This window comes from Saccoglossus kowalevskii, chromosome 5 (assembly GCF_978046115.1).
Source record: "Saccoglossus kowalevskii chromosome 5, keSacKowa6.1, whole genome shotgun sequence".
NCBI classification, from domain to species: domain Eukaryota; kingdom Metazoa; phylum Hemichordata; class Enteropneusta; family Harrimaniidae; genus Saccoglossus; species Saccoglossus kowalevskii.
The window spans coordinates 23970415-23991105 of NC_140645.1; the positions used below are offsets into that span (position 1 = coordinate 23970415).

General features: G+C 34.7%; 2 protein-coding genes across 2 annotated transcripts in view; one reads left to right on the plus strand and one right to left on the minus strand.

Moving 5' to 3' along the window:
* Positions 1-17787, plus strand: part of LOC100376332 (roundabout homolog 1-like) — a 33454-nt gene extending 15667 nt beyond the window's left edge. Inside the window, exons 10-21 of the mRNA XM_085498810.1 lie at positions 798-1091; positions 2152-2244; positions 3996-4233; positions 6123-6205; positions 7512-7582; positions 8258-8477; positions 9595-9796; positions 10403-10600; positions 11799-11831; positions 12717-12832; positions 14696-14758; positions 14795-17787. Coding sequence (XP_085354936.1) covers positions 798-1091; positions 2152-2244; positions 3996-4233; positions 6123-6205; positions 7512-7582; positions 8258-8477; positions 9595-9796; positions 10403-10600; positions 11799-11831; positions 12717-12832; positions 14696-14758; positions 14795-15126 — 1943 coding nt within the window. The 3' untranslated portion in view covers positions 15127-17787. The remainder of the gene's footprint in view (positions 1-797; positions 1092-2151; positions 2245-3995; positions 4234-6122; positions 6206-7511; positions 7583-8257; positions 8478-9594; positions 9797-10402; positions 10601-11798; positions 11832-12716; positions 12833-14695; positions 14759-14794) is intronic.
* The window catches only part of LOC100366335 (beta-1,3-galactosyltransferase 1-like), a 414782-nt gene that overhangs the window by 277092 nt on the left and 116999 nt on the right, over positions 1-20691 (minus strand). The window lies entirely within an intron of this gene.

Below are 20691 nucleotides of genomic sequence, written 5' to 3' on the forward strand. Positions count from 1 at the left end.
AATACTTCTTCGGTATTGTCTTCGTGCATACTTTTCGGTATCCTCGTAATAACCTCATATTACATAATCTGAATTCAATGATCAAATAAAGATTTTCAAGTACATTTACGTACATACATAATGTGTACTGTGGTACAGATATTAATTTGCTTACTCGTAAGGAAATGATCAATCTTAGAGCATACACAACAATTAATGTACAAGCAAATGATAAACAACACACTAAGTTACTGACATGTGCAATAAAATAATTGAACCATGTGATTCACCGACAAAATCTCAGTTAAGCACGTCGCACAATTCATCTTCATGCCATTCCAACAACCCACAAAAAAACAGCTTGATTTTAAAGCGGGAGGGTCGTTACCTATGCACATGCGGGAATTGAGTCCCAAGTGCCGATAACAACACATGCTAAAAATGTTATGGCTTATGGGTAGACACTTGTTTGTGAACAGTGACACGCTATGGCCTGCTGAATCATGCGCAGGTGACCACATCCCCACTTTAACCTATTATATTTTATCTACTTTATAAAATCTTTTTACTAACATGTTATTTTTCATTTTTATTGATTAATATTTCAATTGCTATATACCGGTAATACTGAAGAAATTTCTAGAGATGCAATAAACAATAGCCGCTGAACCATTCTCACTGACCCCGATTATATACGATGATTAAAACAGGATTTTCCATAGATAATTTATTATTACTATAGTTTTTGAAGCTACGATCCATTCCTATGAATGAATAATCTATGAATGAATAAAACTTGATTTTCAATTTTCTTTTAGTTCCTAAAGATCCTTCTTTACCGTCTGTGATTGGTTTAACGGCAAGTACAGTCACATTATCTTGGGAGGATCAAAACACATTGGACGCTTTACCCACCCTGTCATATAACATTCAGAGTAAGGCAGCTAGTAGTGACAAATATCAAGGTGTTATTGATGGCATTACAACACTAAGTTACACTGTAGAAGACTTGGTGGCTAATACTGCATATATATTCAGAGTACAAGCTGTTAATGCATTTGGTGCTGGTGCCTTCAGTGATCCCTCGGTTGTGGTCACCACTATGCAAGGAGGTATGTCAAATTACATTATATCACTAAAGAGTAAGATTTCTCATGAAATGCATGTCAGTGCTCATTTTTTTTGCCTTATATTACAGACAGTCTGAGTGTCATCACCAACTTACAATGTGACATCACTAACCTGAAGAGTGACATCACTAACTTAACCATTACATCACTAACCTGCTGAGTGACATCACTAACTTAACCATTACATCACTAACCTGCTGAGTGACATCACTAACTTACACAATGACATCACTAACCTGCTGAGTGACATCACCAACTTACACAATGACATCACTAACCTGCTGAGTGACATCACCCACCTACACTGTGATATCACCAACTTGCTGAATGACATCACCAACTTACAATGTGACATCACTAACCTGCAGAGTGACATCACCAACTTACACAGTCACATCTCTAACTTGCAGTTTTTCACATGATATTTTTCTACCCAATCATCTGTAAGCACCATGTCATGTGAGTGGATTTACCAAATAGGCTTATTAGTAGTAAGTCACATGACATAATTCTGGCCAATCAGCTTAGCAGAATGACTTGTGACTACAATCTTACCAATCATCTTCACAATTCACAATGTATATACTCACAATAAGATGCTTTTGCAATAGACCATTTTCCGTACACTGCGAGAATCACGCGTTATGCGTGAAATCGAACGTAAAAACAGGACAAACAAAGGTCATAGCGTCGTAGTCGCGTCAAACATCGCGTGGGATTCGACAAACGCGAAAGTATTTCGAGGACATTTCTATGCTTAATAATGTGCTGTCCACATTTGATGATAGGCAATTTCGATTAAGTGAGGGTATTCGGAAGCAATATTCCTCTGTCGAAGATCGGCCGGTCAATGTACATGTAAGCTGCGAAATAAAGAAATTCTAGTTCAAAATCAAATCGTTCGATTTTTGCGGCAGACATTCAACGCGCGTCTTTCATGCATCTCGCGAGATCTCGCAATTGTTCGGAAAATCACCTATTGTCTCTGTTCTCTCACCAATATTTGTCCAAACATCACCTTACTATCATTTTCTGTCTACAGCTCCTTCTGTACCACTCGATGTTACTGGTGTGGCTACATCTGATTATATTCTGTTAACATGGAATGCAGCAGAAGAACTCAATGCGTCACCTGGTAAGTATACAGCTTGTTAGTCCCTGTTCGGAAGCAGTCCGAAAACAGGGACTTATGTTTTGATCTCCGTGTGTCCGTGCATGTGTGCGTCTGGACCTGTATCTTAGAAATGCCTGGACCAATCAAACTTCACATCATACATGACAATGTCAATCATTTTAATGTTAAACAATCATCATAATCATATTCCTGACATGGTTATATTCCAGCTATATTACTATAAACAAAACTATATATCTTAAATTTGATAACTAACGGGGACTGTGCCATGCATTGCTTGTTGTATTGAGATTATCACATGCACATCTCTATACTGTTGATTTACAACAAGGCAAATTAAAAATCCTTATTGCTGAATTTTTTTTTTCATTTTCTAACAAAAATTTAATAAAATTCTCCGGAAAAGATGATGAAAATTACTAAATACAGTAAGAAATATAATTGCAGAATACTGCAAAGGAGTGTGTTGCTAACTAAGTTTGTGATACCATGATAATGCTTCTATTATACATGCAGTCGAGAATATGAGAAATTATTATTCTTGCTTGACCTTTTCACCACCAGTTCCCTCTTTTTGGCACAAATTAACAAAATAGTTCCATTCATAGTCTGCACTTTTCGTCTGAAGATTAGGACGAAAATAGCCAAATGAGTAAAAATTGACTAAAATGTTGTCTCTTGGCTCCAAAATTAGAGTTTCATTTCCAGAAATATTGAAATATATAATAAAGTGCAGAACAATTTAAGCGAGAATGTCTGGTTGTGAAACGGTGTGTACTAGATGGAGTGTGCCCTCTAAACCGATATGACACAGCACTGAAAAACATCATACCTAATATTGTTATGGAAATTGTAATTTGATAATAATATACATGTTATGTAAGTAATTTGAATCATCTAAGTATGAAGGAAATCAGGGACCACAACATTTTTGATTGTGCCTCAAGCCATCAAACACTCACACAAAATTGTTTTTTTTTTCCTTGAAAACTGACCTCCTTAGCAGTCAATGAAACTGTTTCAACTTGATTTTGGGGATTCCATTTTGTCTCAAGATTCCTACAGAATCACTTTTGTTAGAGAGCACACTGACTAATGGAAGTGCTTCATTTTTTTTTTTCAATACCTAAACTCTGTTAGTAAAAATTGCATGACGCGAGTGACTCTCTACGTTTAGTAAGACTTGATATTCATTTCACCAATAATTTTGGGATGGAAATTTGTTAAACAAATGTTAGTAAGTCCACCAATGAATTTGTGACGATTTGTATTCCTATCAATGAACTAAGAATTTTAAATCTCACCAACAGCAACAAATTTATATTTTTCACTAATGGAATGGTGAGAATTTGAGTGCTCAACATTGACTATAAAATAGAATAAAACACTTCCCACAAATGTCAGTGAGAATAAATAAGTTTCACCAAACTGTGAGAAAATGTCGGTTTCTAGTCTCGCAATTTTTACCAATAGTGATGAGAAGGCGCTTAATAACTTGGGTAATATCCATCCAAACCATGTCAAACTTGTTTATATTGTTCATTGGTATAAAAATCAATTTTGATTGTTCTATGGCTGGTATGAAAATAGAACAAGATTTTGAGGAAATTACACTCTAAAATCAGTTGCCATTGCATAACTGGTCTCTTGAGTTGATATGCATTCAAATACTTTACTGGTTTCTAAGTAATATTCATTTGTTTGTCGAGGTAACCATATAGCTTAACTAAGTTTTTCTTTAATTTAAACAGATTCAATATACTATGATATCAGGTATATTGATTTGAACTCAACAGACAGTGAAGAAGTGGTTCTTCAGTATCGTCATGACAACCTGCCTTTTGTTATTCAATTGCAAGATGTGGAAGTTGGTCATCTCTACAAGATTAGTATGAGGACTGTTAATTATGATGATGTCACTCTCCATAGTGATGATGTCATCATATATGTAAGGACGGTAGACTCAGGTGAGTCAGTCATTTCTACAAGGTTAGTATGAGGACTGTTAATTATAATGATGTCACTCTCCATAGTGATGATGTCACCATATATGTAAGGACAGTAGACTCAGGTGAGTCAGTCGTCTCTACAGGGTTAGTATGAGGACTGTTAATTATGATGATGTCACTCTCCATAGTGATGATGTCATCATATATGTAAGGACGGTAGACTCGGGTGAGTCAGTCGTCTCTACAGGGTTAGTATGAGGACTGTTATATATGATGATGTCACTCTCCATAGTGATGATGTCACCATATATGTAAGGACAGTAGACTCAGGTGAGTCAGTCGTCTCTACAGGGTTAGTATGAGGACTGTTAATTATGACGATGTCACTCTCCATAGTGATGATGTCACCATATATGTAAGGACGGTAGACTCAGGTGAGTCAGTCGTTTCTACAGGTTTAGTATGAGGACTGTTAATTATGATGATGTCACTCTCCATAGTGATGATGTCATCATATATGTAAGGACCATAGACTCAGGTGAGTCAGTCATCTCTACAGGGTTAGTATGAGGACTGTTAATTATGATGATGTCACTCTCCATAGTGATGATATCATCATATATGTAAGGACCATAGACTCAGGTGAGTCAGTCGTCTCTACAGGGTTAGTATGAGGACTGTTAGTTATGATGATGTCACTCTCCATAGTGATGATGTCATCATATATGTAAGGACAGTAGACTCAGGTGAGTCAGTCATCTCTACAAGATTAGTATGAGGACTGTTAATTATGACGATGTCACTCTCCATAGTGATGATGTCATCATATATGTAAGGACGGTAGACTCAGGTGAGTCAGTCATCTCTACAGGGTTAGTATGAGGACTGTTAATTATGATGATGTCACTCTCCATAGTGATGATGTCATCATATATGTAAGGACGGTAGACTCAGGTGAGTCAGTCATCTCTACAGTGTTAGTATGAGGACTGTTAATTATGACGATGTCACTCTCTATAGTGATGATGTCACCATATATGTAAGGACAGTAGACTCAGGTGAGTCAGTCATCTCTACAGGGTTAGTATGAGGACTGTTAATTATAATAATGTCACTCTCCATAGTGATGATGTCATCATATATGTAAGGACAGTAGACTCAGGTGAGTTAGTCATCTCTACAGGGTTAGTATGAGGACTGTTAATTATGATAATGTCACTCTCCATAGTGATGATGTCACCGTATATGTAAGGACAGTAGACTCAGGTGAGTCAGTCATCTCTACAGGGTTAGTATGAGGACTGTTAATTATGATGATGTCACTCTCCATAGTGATGATGTCATCATATATGTAAGGACGATAGGCTCAGGTGAGTCAGTCGTTTCTACAGGGTTAGTATGAGGACTGTTAATTATGATGTCACTCTCCATAGTGATGATGTCATCTTATATGTAAGGACGGTAGACTCAGGTGAGTCAGTCATCTCTACAGGGTTAGTATGAGGACTGTTAATTATGATGATGTCACTCCCCATAGTGATAATGTCACTCTCCATAGTGATGATGTCATCTTATATGTAAGGACAGTAGACTCAGGTGAGTCAGTCATCTCTACAGGGTTAGTATGAGGACTGTTAATTATGATGATGTCACTCTCCATAGTGATGATGTCATCATATATGTAAGGACAGTAGACTCAGGTGAGTTAGTCATCTCTACAGGGTTAGTATGAGGACTGTTAATTATGATAATGTCACTCTCCATAGTGATGATGTCACCATATATGTAAGGACAGTAGACTCAGGTGAGTCAGTCGTCTCTACAGGGTTAGTATGAGGACTGTTAATTATGATGATGTCACTCTCCATAGTGATGATGTCATCATATATGTAAGGACGGTAGACTCAGGTGAGTCAGTCGTTTCTACAGGGTTAGTATAAGGACTGTTAATTATGATGATGTCACTCTCCATAGTGATGATGTCATCATATATGTAAGGACGGTAGACTCAGGTGAGTCAGTCGTTTCTACAGGGTTAGTATGAGGACTGTTAATTATGATGATGTCACTCTCCATAGTGATGATGTCATCTTATATGTAAGGACGGTAGACTCAGGTGAGTCAGTCATCTCTACAGGGTTAGTATGAGGACTGTTAATTATGATGATGTCACTCTCCATAGTGATGATGTCATCATATATGTAAGGACTGTAGACTCAGGTGAGTCAGTCGTTTCTACAGGGTTAGTATGAGGACTGTTAATTATGATGATGTCACTCTCCATAGTGATGATGTCATCTTATATGTAAGGACGGTAGACTCAGGTGAGTCAGTCATCTCTACAGGGTTAGTATGAGGACTGTTAATTATGACGATGTCACTCTCCATAGTGATGATGTCATCATATATGTAAGGACCATAGACTCAGGTGAGTCAGTCATCTCTACAGGGTTAGTATGAGGACTGTTAATACTGATGATGTCACTCTCCATAGTGATGATGTCATCATATATGTAAGGATAAAGAATAGTCTCAGGTGGGTTGAGTATTTGAACTTGTGATGTGCAAGAGAGTGTAAATGTAAAAAGTGTTATGAATACAAACATTTTTGTGTAATCAAAAACAACATGTAATATCTCTTGGGGTTCAAATGTGATTTTAAATGTTGAATATGATTACCGTAAGTTTGAATACCTTTAGAAAAGTTACATTACATACACACAAATTTAAGGAATTTTTAATTACATTTTTCAATGGGCAAATTTAGAAACAAAAACCTCCCAACACTACACAGTATGAGCTGTAGGATGTACACTAGTTGATTTTGAAAAAAATTGATACATCTTGTGTTCGGAAACGGATTATTAAACAGCTTGGTGTTGGCATTTTTTTTTTAACTTGATGCAATTGCAAGTAATCGATATATAATTTTTTTTTTTATCAATCAAATTTCACCAAATCACCCAGTATATGAACAGTAGTATCTAAACTATTCACTGTTGTGGCATATTTGATAAAGCATGTTCTAAAAGAACAAGTTAAATTAAACTACTGTAAAATAATTTATTTTCGATTCAGTGAAAATAAAATAAGATCCAGCGAATATACCTTTTTTTATATATTTTACATTCAACTTATCAAAAATCAGTGAAAATAAATTTCATACAAAACACGCAAGAAGTATTTTACAGTACTTGTAGTGTGATATGGCAATTACGAATGGTGACGTAATAGAATGCAATACAGAAATGCAGTTGCTTGTCTCTGTATTCTTAGGTGTCTTTATTAAAAAGCTACATTATTTTCTACTTCCCACAGCACCTTTGAAAGCTGTTGACAATCTCCAAATCACTGCAAAGGGAACCAGCTCTGTCCTTCTCACCTGGCAGGTATGTCTACAATTACTTTCTAAGATCGCCTTGATACCTGTCAGTTTGACATGATTTTCTCTTTGTTGATGTACAAATGTAGTTTCATGAATCAAATGATTTCTTGTTTATTTCCATTAACATTATGAATCTTCAGGGCTCGAAAATACTGGAATTTGAAGCTCATTGAACACTAAATTTAATTTAAATTCGAATTGAATTTGACAGTGAATAAATATGGCAGCTGGGTGGCCATTTTGGATTTCAAATAGATCTAAATCCTAATCTATGAATGTCTATGCAATCATGCAGTTCTCAGAAATGAGTTGGTTGATTTCAATCAAACTTGGTATGATGACAGTACATAATACAACATTCCTATAAATTGCGTCCTCTAGTGACGCTTATGGGCACGCAAGTCAAAATGATGTTTATAGGTGAAGGCAATGTCTTCCAAACTGGCTGTGTTTTGATGAATAGTCATTCATCATCTGAAAAATATTAAAATCTTTCAAAAACAAAATTTTCAAGTCTACAGATTAAACGATTTTGATGATTTGAACCTCCCTTGTGTCACTCATTTATATCATGAAAAGGCTTTGTCACTAGAGGGCGCAATTTACTAGTTTGCAGGTGCATGCTTTTATTTTTGATATCAAATTCAAGATGGCAATAATAAATTGATTTGTTTTACAGGTTGACAACATTGATTCGTCTTTAATATCTGGGTATGTAGTATCCTATAGAGCAGCTGGTAATGATACCTTCACCTCTGTACAGCTATCATCATCCAGTATCACTAGTTATGTGTTACAAGATTTAGATACAGACACAGAGTATTTTATTAAGATTGCATATTACACAAGTGGTGGAATCGGACCTTACACAGAGGAAGTGCTGGTCAAAACAGAAGCAGGTATGTCAAATATAATAGCAGGTTCTGTCAGATTCTTAATAATAATAATAATAATAAATACAAGTTTATATAGCACCTTAAAATGTCTTATTTTTAATTTTAATTTTGAAGACCTTAAAATGCCTCTTAATATGCATTTTTATCTACAGAGGTCTCAACACCATTGCTCGATGACCCCGTTGTTTTCCTATTCATTTCAGCAGCCCATGGGCTCCATATCAAACTGGACATAGTACATCGACCATAGCCCTTTGATAAAAATGTCTAAAAAATATATTAAGGAATTTCAAAATTTATGTCACATTATGTCATAATCAAACACTTTCCTCAGATGTATAAGCACATGATAGAAATAGAATCCTGTCACTAAACACAAACGATCAAACAGCAAAGTTTCTTCGTTTGTCATTTTCGCTGTTATCTTATAAATTATTACTAAGCATGAAATAGTGTCCTGCTATCTGACAGAGTTTGAATTTAATGAGCTTCGGCATCTTTTCAAAAATAGACCTTAATTTTCCAAAAAAAAAGTGTTCATATGCTGAAACCCGCATCAATATAAACATAGTTTAGTAGTCTGATGTATCTTTGTTTGTCTGAAGTTTATATCATTATTTATCAAGGAGTCTATATGGCATATACTTCATCACTACAACATTCATTTCTCTCGCTTTATTCATCTTCATGCTTTATCTAATATACAAGTTCCTGAGGTTATTACGAGGATACCGAAAAGAATGCGGGAGTATCAACAGATGCGCAGTGGAGGTCAAGGTGACGGCGTACTGTCTGATTGCATACGTGCAGTCTCCTCGTAATAACCTTAATATTATACATCTTTTCCTACCAAGGATACATCATGGGAATGCCATAATCCAAAAAGTTTAAAAACTTTTACTCGCGTAATCATTCCATATTTGGAATTCACATTTCCTTATATGGTAGGATGAAAATACCTTGTAAAATACCGCAAAATTACGGCACGCTTTAACTTATGACATTACGGTGACAGATGTATAATAATATGTTATATGCTCAATAAATGTAACCTTAGTAGCTTTATTTGTTCCTGTTTACATTTTGATATGACATGATTGTTCTTTATTTGTATTCATAGATTTATTTGATCCGTCAGGCAACCAGTCTCTGAGTGACGATTCCTCCATGAGTGCCAGCACCCTGGGAGCTATTATCGGCGCTATGTTGGCAGTAGCATTACTATTGCTACTGTTAGCTGTGATATTATGCAGAAGTTATAGATCACCAAAAGATGAACAGCTGTATGCAAGAAAGAATTCAAATATATGGATTGCATCAGAGTGAGTTACAATTACTATCTTGTACTAAATGCAACCTACTTGAGAATGAAATTCATTACATCACAAAATGTAAACTTTACACAGATGAAAGAGAGTTGTTATATTCAAATTTTTCAAAGAAAATTAACAATTTTCAACACTGTACAAACAAAGAAAAATCCATTCATATATTGAATACAAACAACATCTTATCTTACCTGACATCTGACTATCTGAACTTACGGTTCTATAAAAAGTAGTATTTGTATTCCTTCCAAAACTTATCTGCACCTATTTGAACATGCCCATATTTGGAATAAATTACATCACTAACATTGATGCAATCATGATTATTGATATCGTATTTGAACATTTTCTTTTAGTCGTAGAATAAATAAATAATATTTATTGACACAACACTGACTTGGGAAAGTACAGCAGTAAGGTCACTAAAACCATGAAACAGAGAAAAAAAATTAAATAAAAGTGCAATTAAATAAAAATACGCACAACAATATGGGAGTTCACTAAAAAAAAAAAACTAGGAACAATGAGAAAAAAATTACAAAAATTAATCAAAATACACACTTAAAGTAGAAATCACAACTCATTATTATATATCAACAGTAACCTGTACGAGGAAGGCGCCAGTGGGTCAGCTACAAAACAAGGGGTCTATAATATTTCATTTGCGTCAAATGATAATTACCATCCAGATGACGGTACTGATGGAATGTACGACTTTAGTGGTGCTGCAGGACAGAAACGATCAAAACGAGGCAAATTCAACGTCCGTGCAATGACCTCTGATGTCATGTTTAAAAAGTAAGTTGTGTAATTCACGTGCACACAGATTTCTTATTGAATGCTGTTAATTGGGGAAATAATTACTTTTTGTTTCCAGGGTTTGATACATATATATAGTGTGCCATAGTTGCACCGTTAGTAGATTATGCATTTACCCTGTACTTAAAATTCATATGTACAAATGATTGTCAAATATTTTAATGTTCCAGCAAAAAAAAACTATATTTTTTGGTTTTAGTGCGCTTCTAATTAATATTCATTTCTATTACTGTAAAATACTTTATTTTCGTTTGGAATTAATTTTTGTTGAAGAAAAGATTCAGTGAAAATAAAATCCAGCGAATATATATTTGTTCCCATATTTTACATTCAACTCGTTCAAATATACAAAACACCCCAAAATGTCTTTTCAGCGAAAATTAATTCCAGCTAAAATAAAGTATATTGCAGTAGTCTAAGAGCAAATATGGTATCCTGTTAATCACATGACATATTCTCAGTTTTGACATTTTCAATATTGGCACTTAGTCGATACAATTCTTTAAGTGTCAAAACAATATCAAAATTCATGTACTGAACAGTCCAAGCATAACATTTAAGTATCTTTAAACTAGGTCACTCTCAAAAGTCACATGTCTAAAATATGCAGAGTAATCTGCCTATTAAAATATTTCTCATATTCGTAACATAGTTAAATAACTGCAAAGAATAAATTATTGATGACAATGACACTCATTTTCTAAAATTTAAGCAGGGGTTTCACAAATGCATTTAATAGCAGGCCATCATTGTGTACTAATAGGCCAAAAAAAAATAAAAAGGCTCTCGGCGGTGTGACCGGTGTAGGTGGTCAGAAAGTAGACAGCCAATTTGGGCTTGTAGCAGGCCATATGGTTGGCGGGCAGCTCTTAACGAAACCCCTGTATAAGAAAAGCCAAAGCTAGTTAGATTAGATCTGAACTGTACTGTATGTTTGTCTTGAATATACCCTGTCATTACATTACATCACTCTGGTTTATGGCATCACAACACACACCAATTACTACCACTGACTATTTGTTTAAGTTAGATGTTTGTCTAAGTTGGACTTACTTTAGTAGGTCTTTCTAATGCCAGCCAGTTGACCCTCGTAAAGTAATAAAACTTAGTTTAAGTAATTGAAGTGTCCTGCAACTAACAATTAATTATTCATCTTTCTTTATATCTGCGCCAGCAGACGAGGTAAAGCTCCCCTCAGGAGATGGGGAATGTAAGTCCAAACACTTGATAGGTGTACTGCACTGTGGTTATTATATGTATAGATGCATTCATCATTTTAATCTCCATCACCATGAATACCTGATTTATAGAAATGACAAAAACAGTGCAAAATTGTTGTTTATTTTTGTGGTTCGTATTTCACAGTATTGTGTTGTCGTTCTGGAATTGTATTGGGTCTATGCATGCACACAAGTCTACTTCATTCCTGAGTATAGTATGACTGGACTCAACATCATCACAGTTGACTCAATTAACATAACCCAGAATCTGTGCAACATTCCACTCACTATATGCCACTTAATTATTGCCTAGCTTACAATGCTAGTAATATCTCATTCAAATTTATGCAAATGCCACTCACCCTATTGAATATCATACATGTAAGCATCTAAGAAATAATATACTCTGTTCATTGACCAGAGAAGAATTTCTTTTAATAATGTTGAGTATTTTAAAGCGAGGGAGTCGTCACCTGTGCATGCGTCAGATGGCCATAGCGTGTCAATGTTTACAAACAAGCTTCCACCCATGAGCCTTTGCGTTTTTAGCGTGTGTTAAAATTGTTATCGTCGCTTGGGACTCAATTTCCACGCATGCGCAGGTGACGACTCTCTCGCTTTAAATCAATGTTGACTGTTAAGGGATATTACTAGCATTGTATCCAGGCATTATAGTGAGTGTAATGTTTCATACCGGTTGATTCTAGGCTGGAGTGGACATGGTCATTCTCACTTCTCTGATTTGTTATGCCTTGATTCCACAAAACATTTATTTATTATTTTGTGATCAGTGATCATCTCATCTCATATCTGTTGGGTGCAAAGTCACTGTCACCAATATATTGTTATTTGATTTATGTGTTTTTTTCTTCCAGACCAGAAACATCTGGTGTGATATTGACCAGCCAAACTAGTACCAGTGAAGTTGCTCCTGTCAGTACACCAATAACTGCAGTATCTCATGATCTCAGAAATGAGACTATTACTGAAGGTATAGAAATCTGTTGTGTTTTTTTTTCCACTGTTTTAGGAATGTGACTGAAAAAGGTATATAATCCCTCAGATTTTGATACAATAATAATAATATCTTTATTTCACTATTATGAATTATGATAATACACCTTGAGTTGAAGTTATGAAGTATATAAAAGTGGAACAAAAGACAAAAAAGACAAGATTTACTATTAAAATTAAATTATAAGTAATTACCTATCTGATCAGGATATGTCTTTAATTATTGTAATATTAAAACTTTTTATTCTTAGAAAGGTTTTCAAAGTCTGTAATTTGTATTGAAAAATGGATAATATGTAATTATTCTGACCAGTATAAAAAACATGGGTCATTAAAACCACCATTTTAAAAACACTGGTAAATATTTTGGCCACTTAAAAAATTCTGGTCAATATTCTGGTCATTAAGAAAATATTGGCCATTATAATGGCCAGAATAATGGCCATAATGACTTTTTAAAGGGGTCTGAGGGGTGTAAAAAACAGAGTTAAAGTGAAATGAAAAATTATTATAACCTCCTCACTAACCTAAAAGCACAAATAAATATTCAAAAGTTTTGAAAATTAAAACTTTCCGAAACGCGACGGAATTTCCAAAAGTAATCCGAACGCTGTTATATACATCTCTGCCCACTCAGTGTTGATACATGTACTGTAAACCCATTTAAATTCATTATTTTATTGTTTCAAGTAATTTCACTTCATGGGCGTGGTAGGGGGAAACAATGAGTTATACTGTTATTTCCATGTTCATGTGGATTCAATTTAGAGCATCTTACTCTACTAGTTGAAAATCAGCAAATAATCAATGCGTTTACAGTACTTTGTTGAATGTCAAGAAGCAAATAAAAAGTCAAGGTTCCCAAACTTGTTTCTATGGAAGTAATATGTAATTTCTCTGTAGCATTCCGGTAGGCAGTTGCAATTGAAATTGATCAAAGTACATACAACAGTAAGGGTCATAATTGAAAAAGTAATTCAAGTTACCTTTCAAATACTAGTAGCCATGGAGTAGCATAAAAATGTGTAAACTACATCAATCCTCAAAACAGTGTATTCATATCATCTTAGAAATCCAATCGTACAAGGTTATTGCAAGGATACCGCAAACTATGCACAAAGGCAGTACAGTGATCACATGCCTCAATGATTTCCTGTACTGTTACAGTACATATTTTGTGCTATTTTTCTGACTGCGACTTATGGATTGAACCGTAGCAATATCTCTCAATACGGACAAGCACTTTAATAATATCACAAGATGACCGATTGTCAAACATTTTAATGTTAAAAAATCAGCTTCTGGATCCATGTCTCTGACATGTTTATGTTCCTACTATATTACTATAAACAAATCTATTACTGTAAAAGGGTTAATTATTCACTGGGTTTTAATTTTGCTTATTTTGCTGACTGGAAAATGCGCTAAATTAAAACCCAGTGAATATGTCAAATTTAGCATAGAACATATTTTCAAAATAATCAAACCATGAATTTAAAACCCACTGAATATACCTGAAATGCTAAATCAGTGAAATTTAAAAAGTGAAAATCTTAGATTTGATTATAACTAACAGGGACTGTGCCATGTATGGCTTGTTATTATACATTTTTGTTCCTGCTTGTAGTATTAATTTAATGAAAGATAGTAATATATGATATGCAGAGTGTGTGGACGTGACATCACAGAATCAAAATGTTTGAGTGTAATAATTACATGCCCATGCATAGAGTATATTGAGTTTGAAGTTCACAAAAATCTATCCTCAATGATGTCCACATTCAAACATTCTCCTTTACATTACTTGATGTCTGTGGATTGATATCGTTTTCTTTCTTAGTTTCAGAAGAGAATGGAAGTGCAGCAAGGCAAGCGATGTCTGCGTCCAGAGATGACAACTCACCTACACCATCCAGTATATCACATCAATACGACTCACCTACACCATCCAGTATATCACATCAATACGAATACATTGACACATCACCAACACCCAGGCCCATACAGAAAGACGCCGTCTACGCCAAAGTTGAAAAAACAGGCAAAATAAATATGAAAATACAAGAAGAGCAAGAACGGCGTCGTAAAATACTCGCTGAGCGAGAAAGACAAAAGGAACTTGATAAAGGATTGAGGATCATAAGCAAGGAAAAGAAAAAAGAAGCTCGCAGGCGAGAGAAATTACGTGCAAGTGCAGACGGATCAGAAGATCCTCCAGTGAATATACAAGAAATGCATATGAGGAATCGTGAAAATGCTGCTCTGTATTAATTAGTTTGGGGGATGTCTTCTTTGATCATCGGTAATATGAGTTTGCAGAGCCATTTTTATTTTATCCTACAATTTGAATATTTAGCTAAGGTATTCCAACCAGTAAAATACTCGAAAATAATTTGAACTTTATTTTCCATTCTTGTTTGTCTAGTGGCCATTTTGTTTCAACAAATGCTGTTCCGGGGCCATATCTTTGACATTCCTTGACCAATCATGTTAAAAATTTATAGATACATCATATATCATGTTTCACATATGGATGTATATTTGTTTGACAGTCAGATTCAAGATGGCTGAATGGCGGCCATTTTAATGTTGAAATTCATCAAGATCAAACATTTCTGCCATTCTGGATCTGGATGGCAGTCGTGTATTGTGAGACTTTGCACATACATTTTAACATGATAATACATTGATGCATGTCATTTTGTTTTTCAGATGAGCTTTAAAATGGCCGACTGACAGACATGTTTTTTAACAAATGCTGTTTTGAACCATAACTCTGACATGTCTTGTTCAAACATTATATCTACATCATGTCACAAATGTGCACATATATTTGTTTGACGGTCAACTTCAAGATGGCTGAATGGCAGCCATTTTTATTTCCCTTCCTTGGGCCACTTGCCAAAACAAGACAAAACCAATTTTATAGTCTGATCTCACACTGCTGAATACAATTGGATTAAATATTACATATTTTATGATATCAATGCAAATCTTTTTAATGTGATAAGATTCATATGCATCTGTGTTTTTTATTGATTTTTTTTTTATTAAATTTCATATTCCGGGATTCAATTCTCTTTCAGTTCTATCAATCAGGAGTCTGTCCAGATTATTTAAACTTTATATGATATTTATTTATCAAATGTTGTGACTTTGACTTTTTATATCTCTATATATTTATATCATGTATTTATTTAAACAGATTGTTTGTATATATCGTTCAGGTCTACCATGGTGTGATATTTCAAATCAATCAATTTGCAGTAAGATTTTTTATGATTGAAGCATGTACGTTTCGGATAAGTATTTTATAGGTATTTGTGTTTTATTTTTTATTGATGAATTATCCCTGGTTCTTGTTCCAGTGTTTGATCAAAGTTGGTCTTAACCTTTTCATCAAAAAACTTTCTCCCCCAAATTATAATCCACTTTCTTTCCTAGATTTTTCAATATTTCAATATTTCAATATTAATTCGAATTTTGGAGCCAACAGGCAGAATTTGGGTAAATTTTCAATTTTTAATCTGAAAATTTGGCTATTTTTGTCTGAATCTTCTGAAAGAAAGTGCAGACTATAAACAGGACTATTTTGTTAATTTTGTAATGAAAAGGGGGAACTGGTGGTGAAAAGGTTAAATATGCCATGGTTTTTGTCTGATTTTTGTGTCTTCTGCAACAAAAACATGTTTAAAGATCTATGTCCTCCAAGGTTTAGATTTATTTATTTTGGAATAAGTCAGTGTTTATGATTAGGGTAGGTTCTTAAATTTTTAATAATTCTGTACAGCAAACTAGAAATATGAAAGTGAATGTCAGAGCAGTTAATGTGTACATGTCATTGCAGACCACATGCAGATCTATTTTAAATAAATATTGTGTTATCCCCATGATGCATCTCTTTAAAATGAACAGCTAAGGGATTAGACAAGACTCCAGTGTTATTCATTGAGATTCAGTTGATTTTTTCGGTTGATTTTTTTATTTTACAATACAAGTAAAATGATGCTCTGTGTTTCAGTGATGTCATCTTCTTTTGTGTTTCAATACAAGTGATGTCATCATTTTCACGTTTCATTACTAGTGGTATTTTTTTGTCACTAAAGCAAGTTTTGCTTGTAAGAAGTGAGATGCACCATGGGAGTCACCATACAACAAATGTGACTTTCAGTTCAGTGGAAATCCATTTCAATAATAGTAGTATTGTATGGGAAGTTTCTACCTAAGCTTAGAGTCTGTATTTTAGGGCATGTGATCTGTGTTAGACGTTATAATGAAATATGCAATAAAACTAAATTTTGTATTCATTGCAACACTTCACATTCCATTCATTGTGTGAATCCCCTAAACTGTAATTTTGTTGTTTTGATATCTCGAGGGCAATTCGGGTGCAAACAATTTTGCAAAAGTCAAAGCCTTCCCTGCCAGCTTGGAACTTCAGTTTGGTGAAATAAATGTGCGGAATGTACAAGTATCAAAATAACTAACAATACCATATTTGTTCCATTAGTTTCGCATACACTTTACATAAATCACAAGTTTATCTATAACAACAATATTTAATATTGCAATGACAAAATGAATATTTTAGTTCATGAGTATGTTTTATTAGAGATGTGCTTCTAATAGAGCAAATATGGTATAATTTATATAGACATGTGATTAGGAACAAGAAGTTGATCAGAAGTATAAACTGGTGAACCCAGCCAGGATACATTGCAAGTGAAAATAAAAGTAAAACACCTTTTTTTTATCAGTAGTTGTTTTCTTATCGGTTTGTTGGTGCTCACTGTTGTTCAAATTGGTTGCCAGATATTTACAAAGTATATCTAGTAATAATATATTTCTGTATGAGGTGTTTATTTATTTGGATATGTTTGTACGTTGCATGTATGTATTTGGTATTGAAATAAAGTTGTAATTGATATATAAGATCTATTGTATGCTGCTTTATGTGCTTCAAAGATCACATCATCTTCAAAAAGGGTTTGTCAATGTTATTGGGGGTAACCCCAACCCTTCCACACACACACACACACACACACACACACACACACACACATACATACACACACACACACACACACACACACCAATCTGATTAAAATAAGATTCTGGTTGGCTTAATTTTTGTTTGTTTTTTTATTTATATAATTACTATAATTATTATTTATTTTAATTATTTTTTGACGTTACAATTATTTTGCTGCTTGAATGGTTTCCTTAAGTATTTGTATTATTAAAGGGCGGCAGTCGTCATGCCGCGTCCTGTTCGATATGGGACTCATAGCAACTTATTCAACACTTGTAAAATACATTGTTTATTTACATGAAATATTCGAACACGCGCTGCGCGACGGCCGCCACGCTTTAAGTATTAGAAGTGCATGAAAAATGCAAGGAAAAATTATTTGAGGGTTGTTAAAGGGCAGTGGTCATCACGCCACACATGCGCAAGATATGGGTCTCATATAAACAAAGATGGCGATTTTGACTGTTGCGCACTCCAACGAGTACAAACTATGAAGTCACCAAGCTTTAATTTGATTTTTTTGGTTGATTAAAAGGTATCGAAGGAGTTGCTGGTGGTAATTAGTGCAAGTGGAGCCCAGAACATAATTTGTACTTGTGATTTCATTAGAAAAGCGCACTGGATTTTAGGAAAATCAATGTTTATCAACACAAATGTCGCACATGCATGGCATGATGTTCCCGCCCTTTATTTTTATTGATTCTGCCAATCGAGAGATGATCTAAAAAATAATTAACTGCACAAAAAAAAGTTATAAACAAAATATATAAATTAAAAAAAAAAATTGGAATCTAATTATACCTACATCAGATTTTAGTCAGATTAAATTTAATCAAACTTTTGTCAGAAAAAACAAATCATTTTGAAAATTTAGTTTTCCCTGTCAAATTAATGCATATATATGTATTAATGATAATCAAATGCAAATGATGCCGAGATCTTGTCAAATATTGTTATATTGTCTTCTGTCAACACATCCCCTGTTTCACTGATCTATGTAACCATGGTAACAGTAAACACTGATGGGAGAGTATAGAATCTCACTATTTCGGAGTTGTATGTTTCCCCTCATGAAAAATGTTTCGAAATTAGCGGCCTTTTTTTATTGGCTTTCTTTTTTTTGCTGAAGTATTTGACGGAGCACAAATTTTACAGGTTCAATAAATTTGTTAAAAAAAAGACAACAAAGTTAGTGGAAAAAAGAATCAACCAGCACATTGACCAAAACATATTTAGTCCCTGTTCGGACGCAGTCCGAAAACGGGGACTTATGTTTTGCCCTGTGTGCGTGCGTCCGTCCGTTCGTCCGTCCGAACATGCATGGACCGATTAAGTTCAAACTTCACTCATACATCACACATTATATGGGACATATGCACATGCATTTTTTTCATGATCCGATTAACGATAGCCGAATAGCGGCCATTTTAAGGCCGAAAATGCATCAAAATCGCACATTTTCATCATTCCGGACCCGGATCTCAGTTATGCATGGACGGATTTTGTTCAAATTTGGTACATACATTAAACATAATAGGACCTTGATGCACGTCATTTTTTTTTTTGGATCGCGTTCGAAATGGCTGATTGGCGGCCATTTTGTTTTAAAGAATTCAGTTCTGGATCCGTATCTGAGACATGCTTGGATTGATCGAGTTCAAACTTCACACACACAAGGTACATCATGTCACAAATATGTATGTGCATTTGTTTCATGATCTCATTAACGATAGCCAAATGGCGGCCGCTTTAAGGCCGAAAATGCATTGAAATCGCACATTTTCACCATTCCGGACCCGGATCTCAGTTATGCATGGACGGATTTCATTCAAATTTGGTACATACATTAAACATAATAGGACCTTGATGCACGTCTTTTTATTTTCGGATCAAGTTCGAAATAGCCGACTGGCGGCCATTTTGTTTTAAAGAATTCAGTTCTGGATCCGTATCCGAGACATGTCTGGATTGATCAAGTTCAAACTTCACACACACAAGGTACATCATGTCACAAATATGTATGTGCATTTGTTCCATGATCTCATTAACGATAGCCAAATGGGGGCCGCTTTAAGGCCGAAAATGCATTGAAATTGCACATTTTCACCATTCCAGACCCGTATCTCAGTTATGCATGGATGGATTTTGTTCAAATTTGGTACATACATGAAACATAATAGGACCTTGATGCACGTCTTTTTTTTTTCGGATCAAGTTCGAAATGGCCGACTGGCGGCCATTTTGTTAAAGAATTTAGTTCTGGATCCGTATCCAAGACATGTCTGGATTGATCAAGTTCAAACTTCACACACACATGGTACATCATGTCACAAATAGATATGTGCATTTGTTTCATGATCTGCTTAACAATAGCGGAATGATGGCCATTTTAAGGCCGAAAATGCATCAAAATCACGTATTTTCACAATTCCAGAACCGGATCTCAGTCATGCATGGATGGATTTTGTTCAGATTTAGCACAATGTGTTGTACATATGCAGGTGCATTTCGGTCATGATCTGCTTTGAATGTATATGTCACTCAAATATGAACGGAACGGGGACGTGTCATTGACAATGACTTGTTTTTTAAGACATTATGTGAGGGTCTTTGGGAATATACATGTATAAATAAAAAGTTTGTCAATATATGAACACAGCAACATTTATCTTAGCTCATTTACTGTATAACGATTGATATATATATATATTGTGATAGTTGTTGTGAATGAAAACCTGTACATTTGAACAGTGAGGGACTGTGATATTTAGTACCGAAAAACATCCTGATTTCACCACAATATA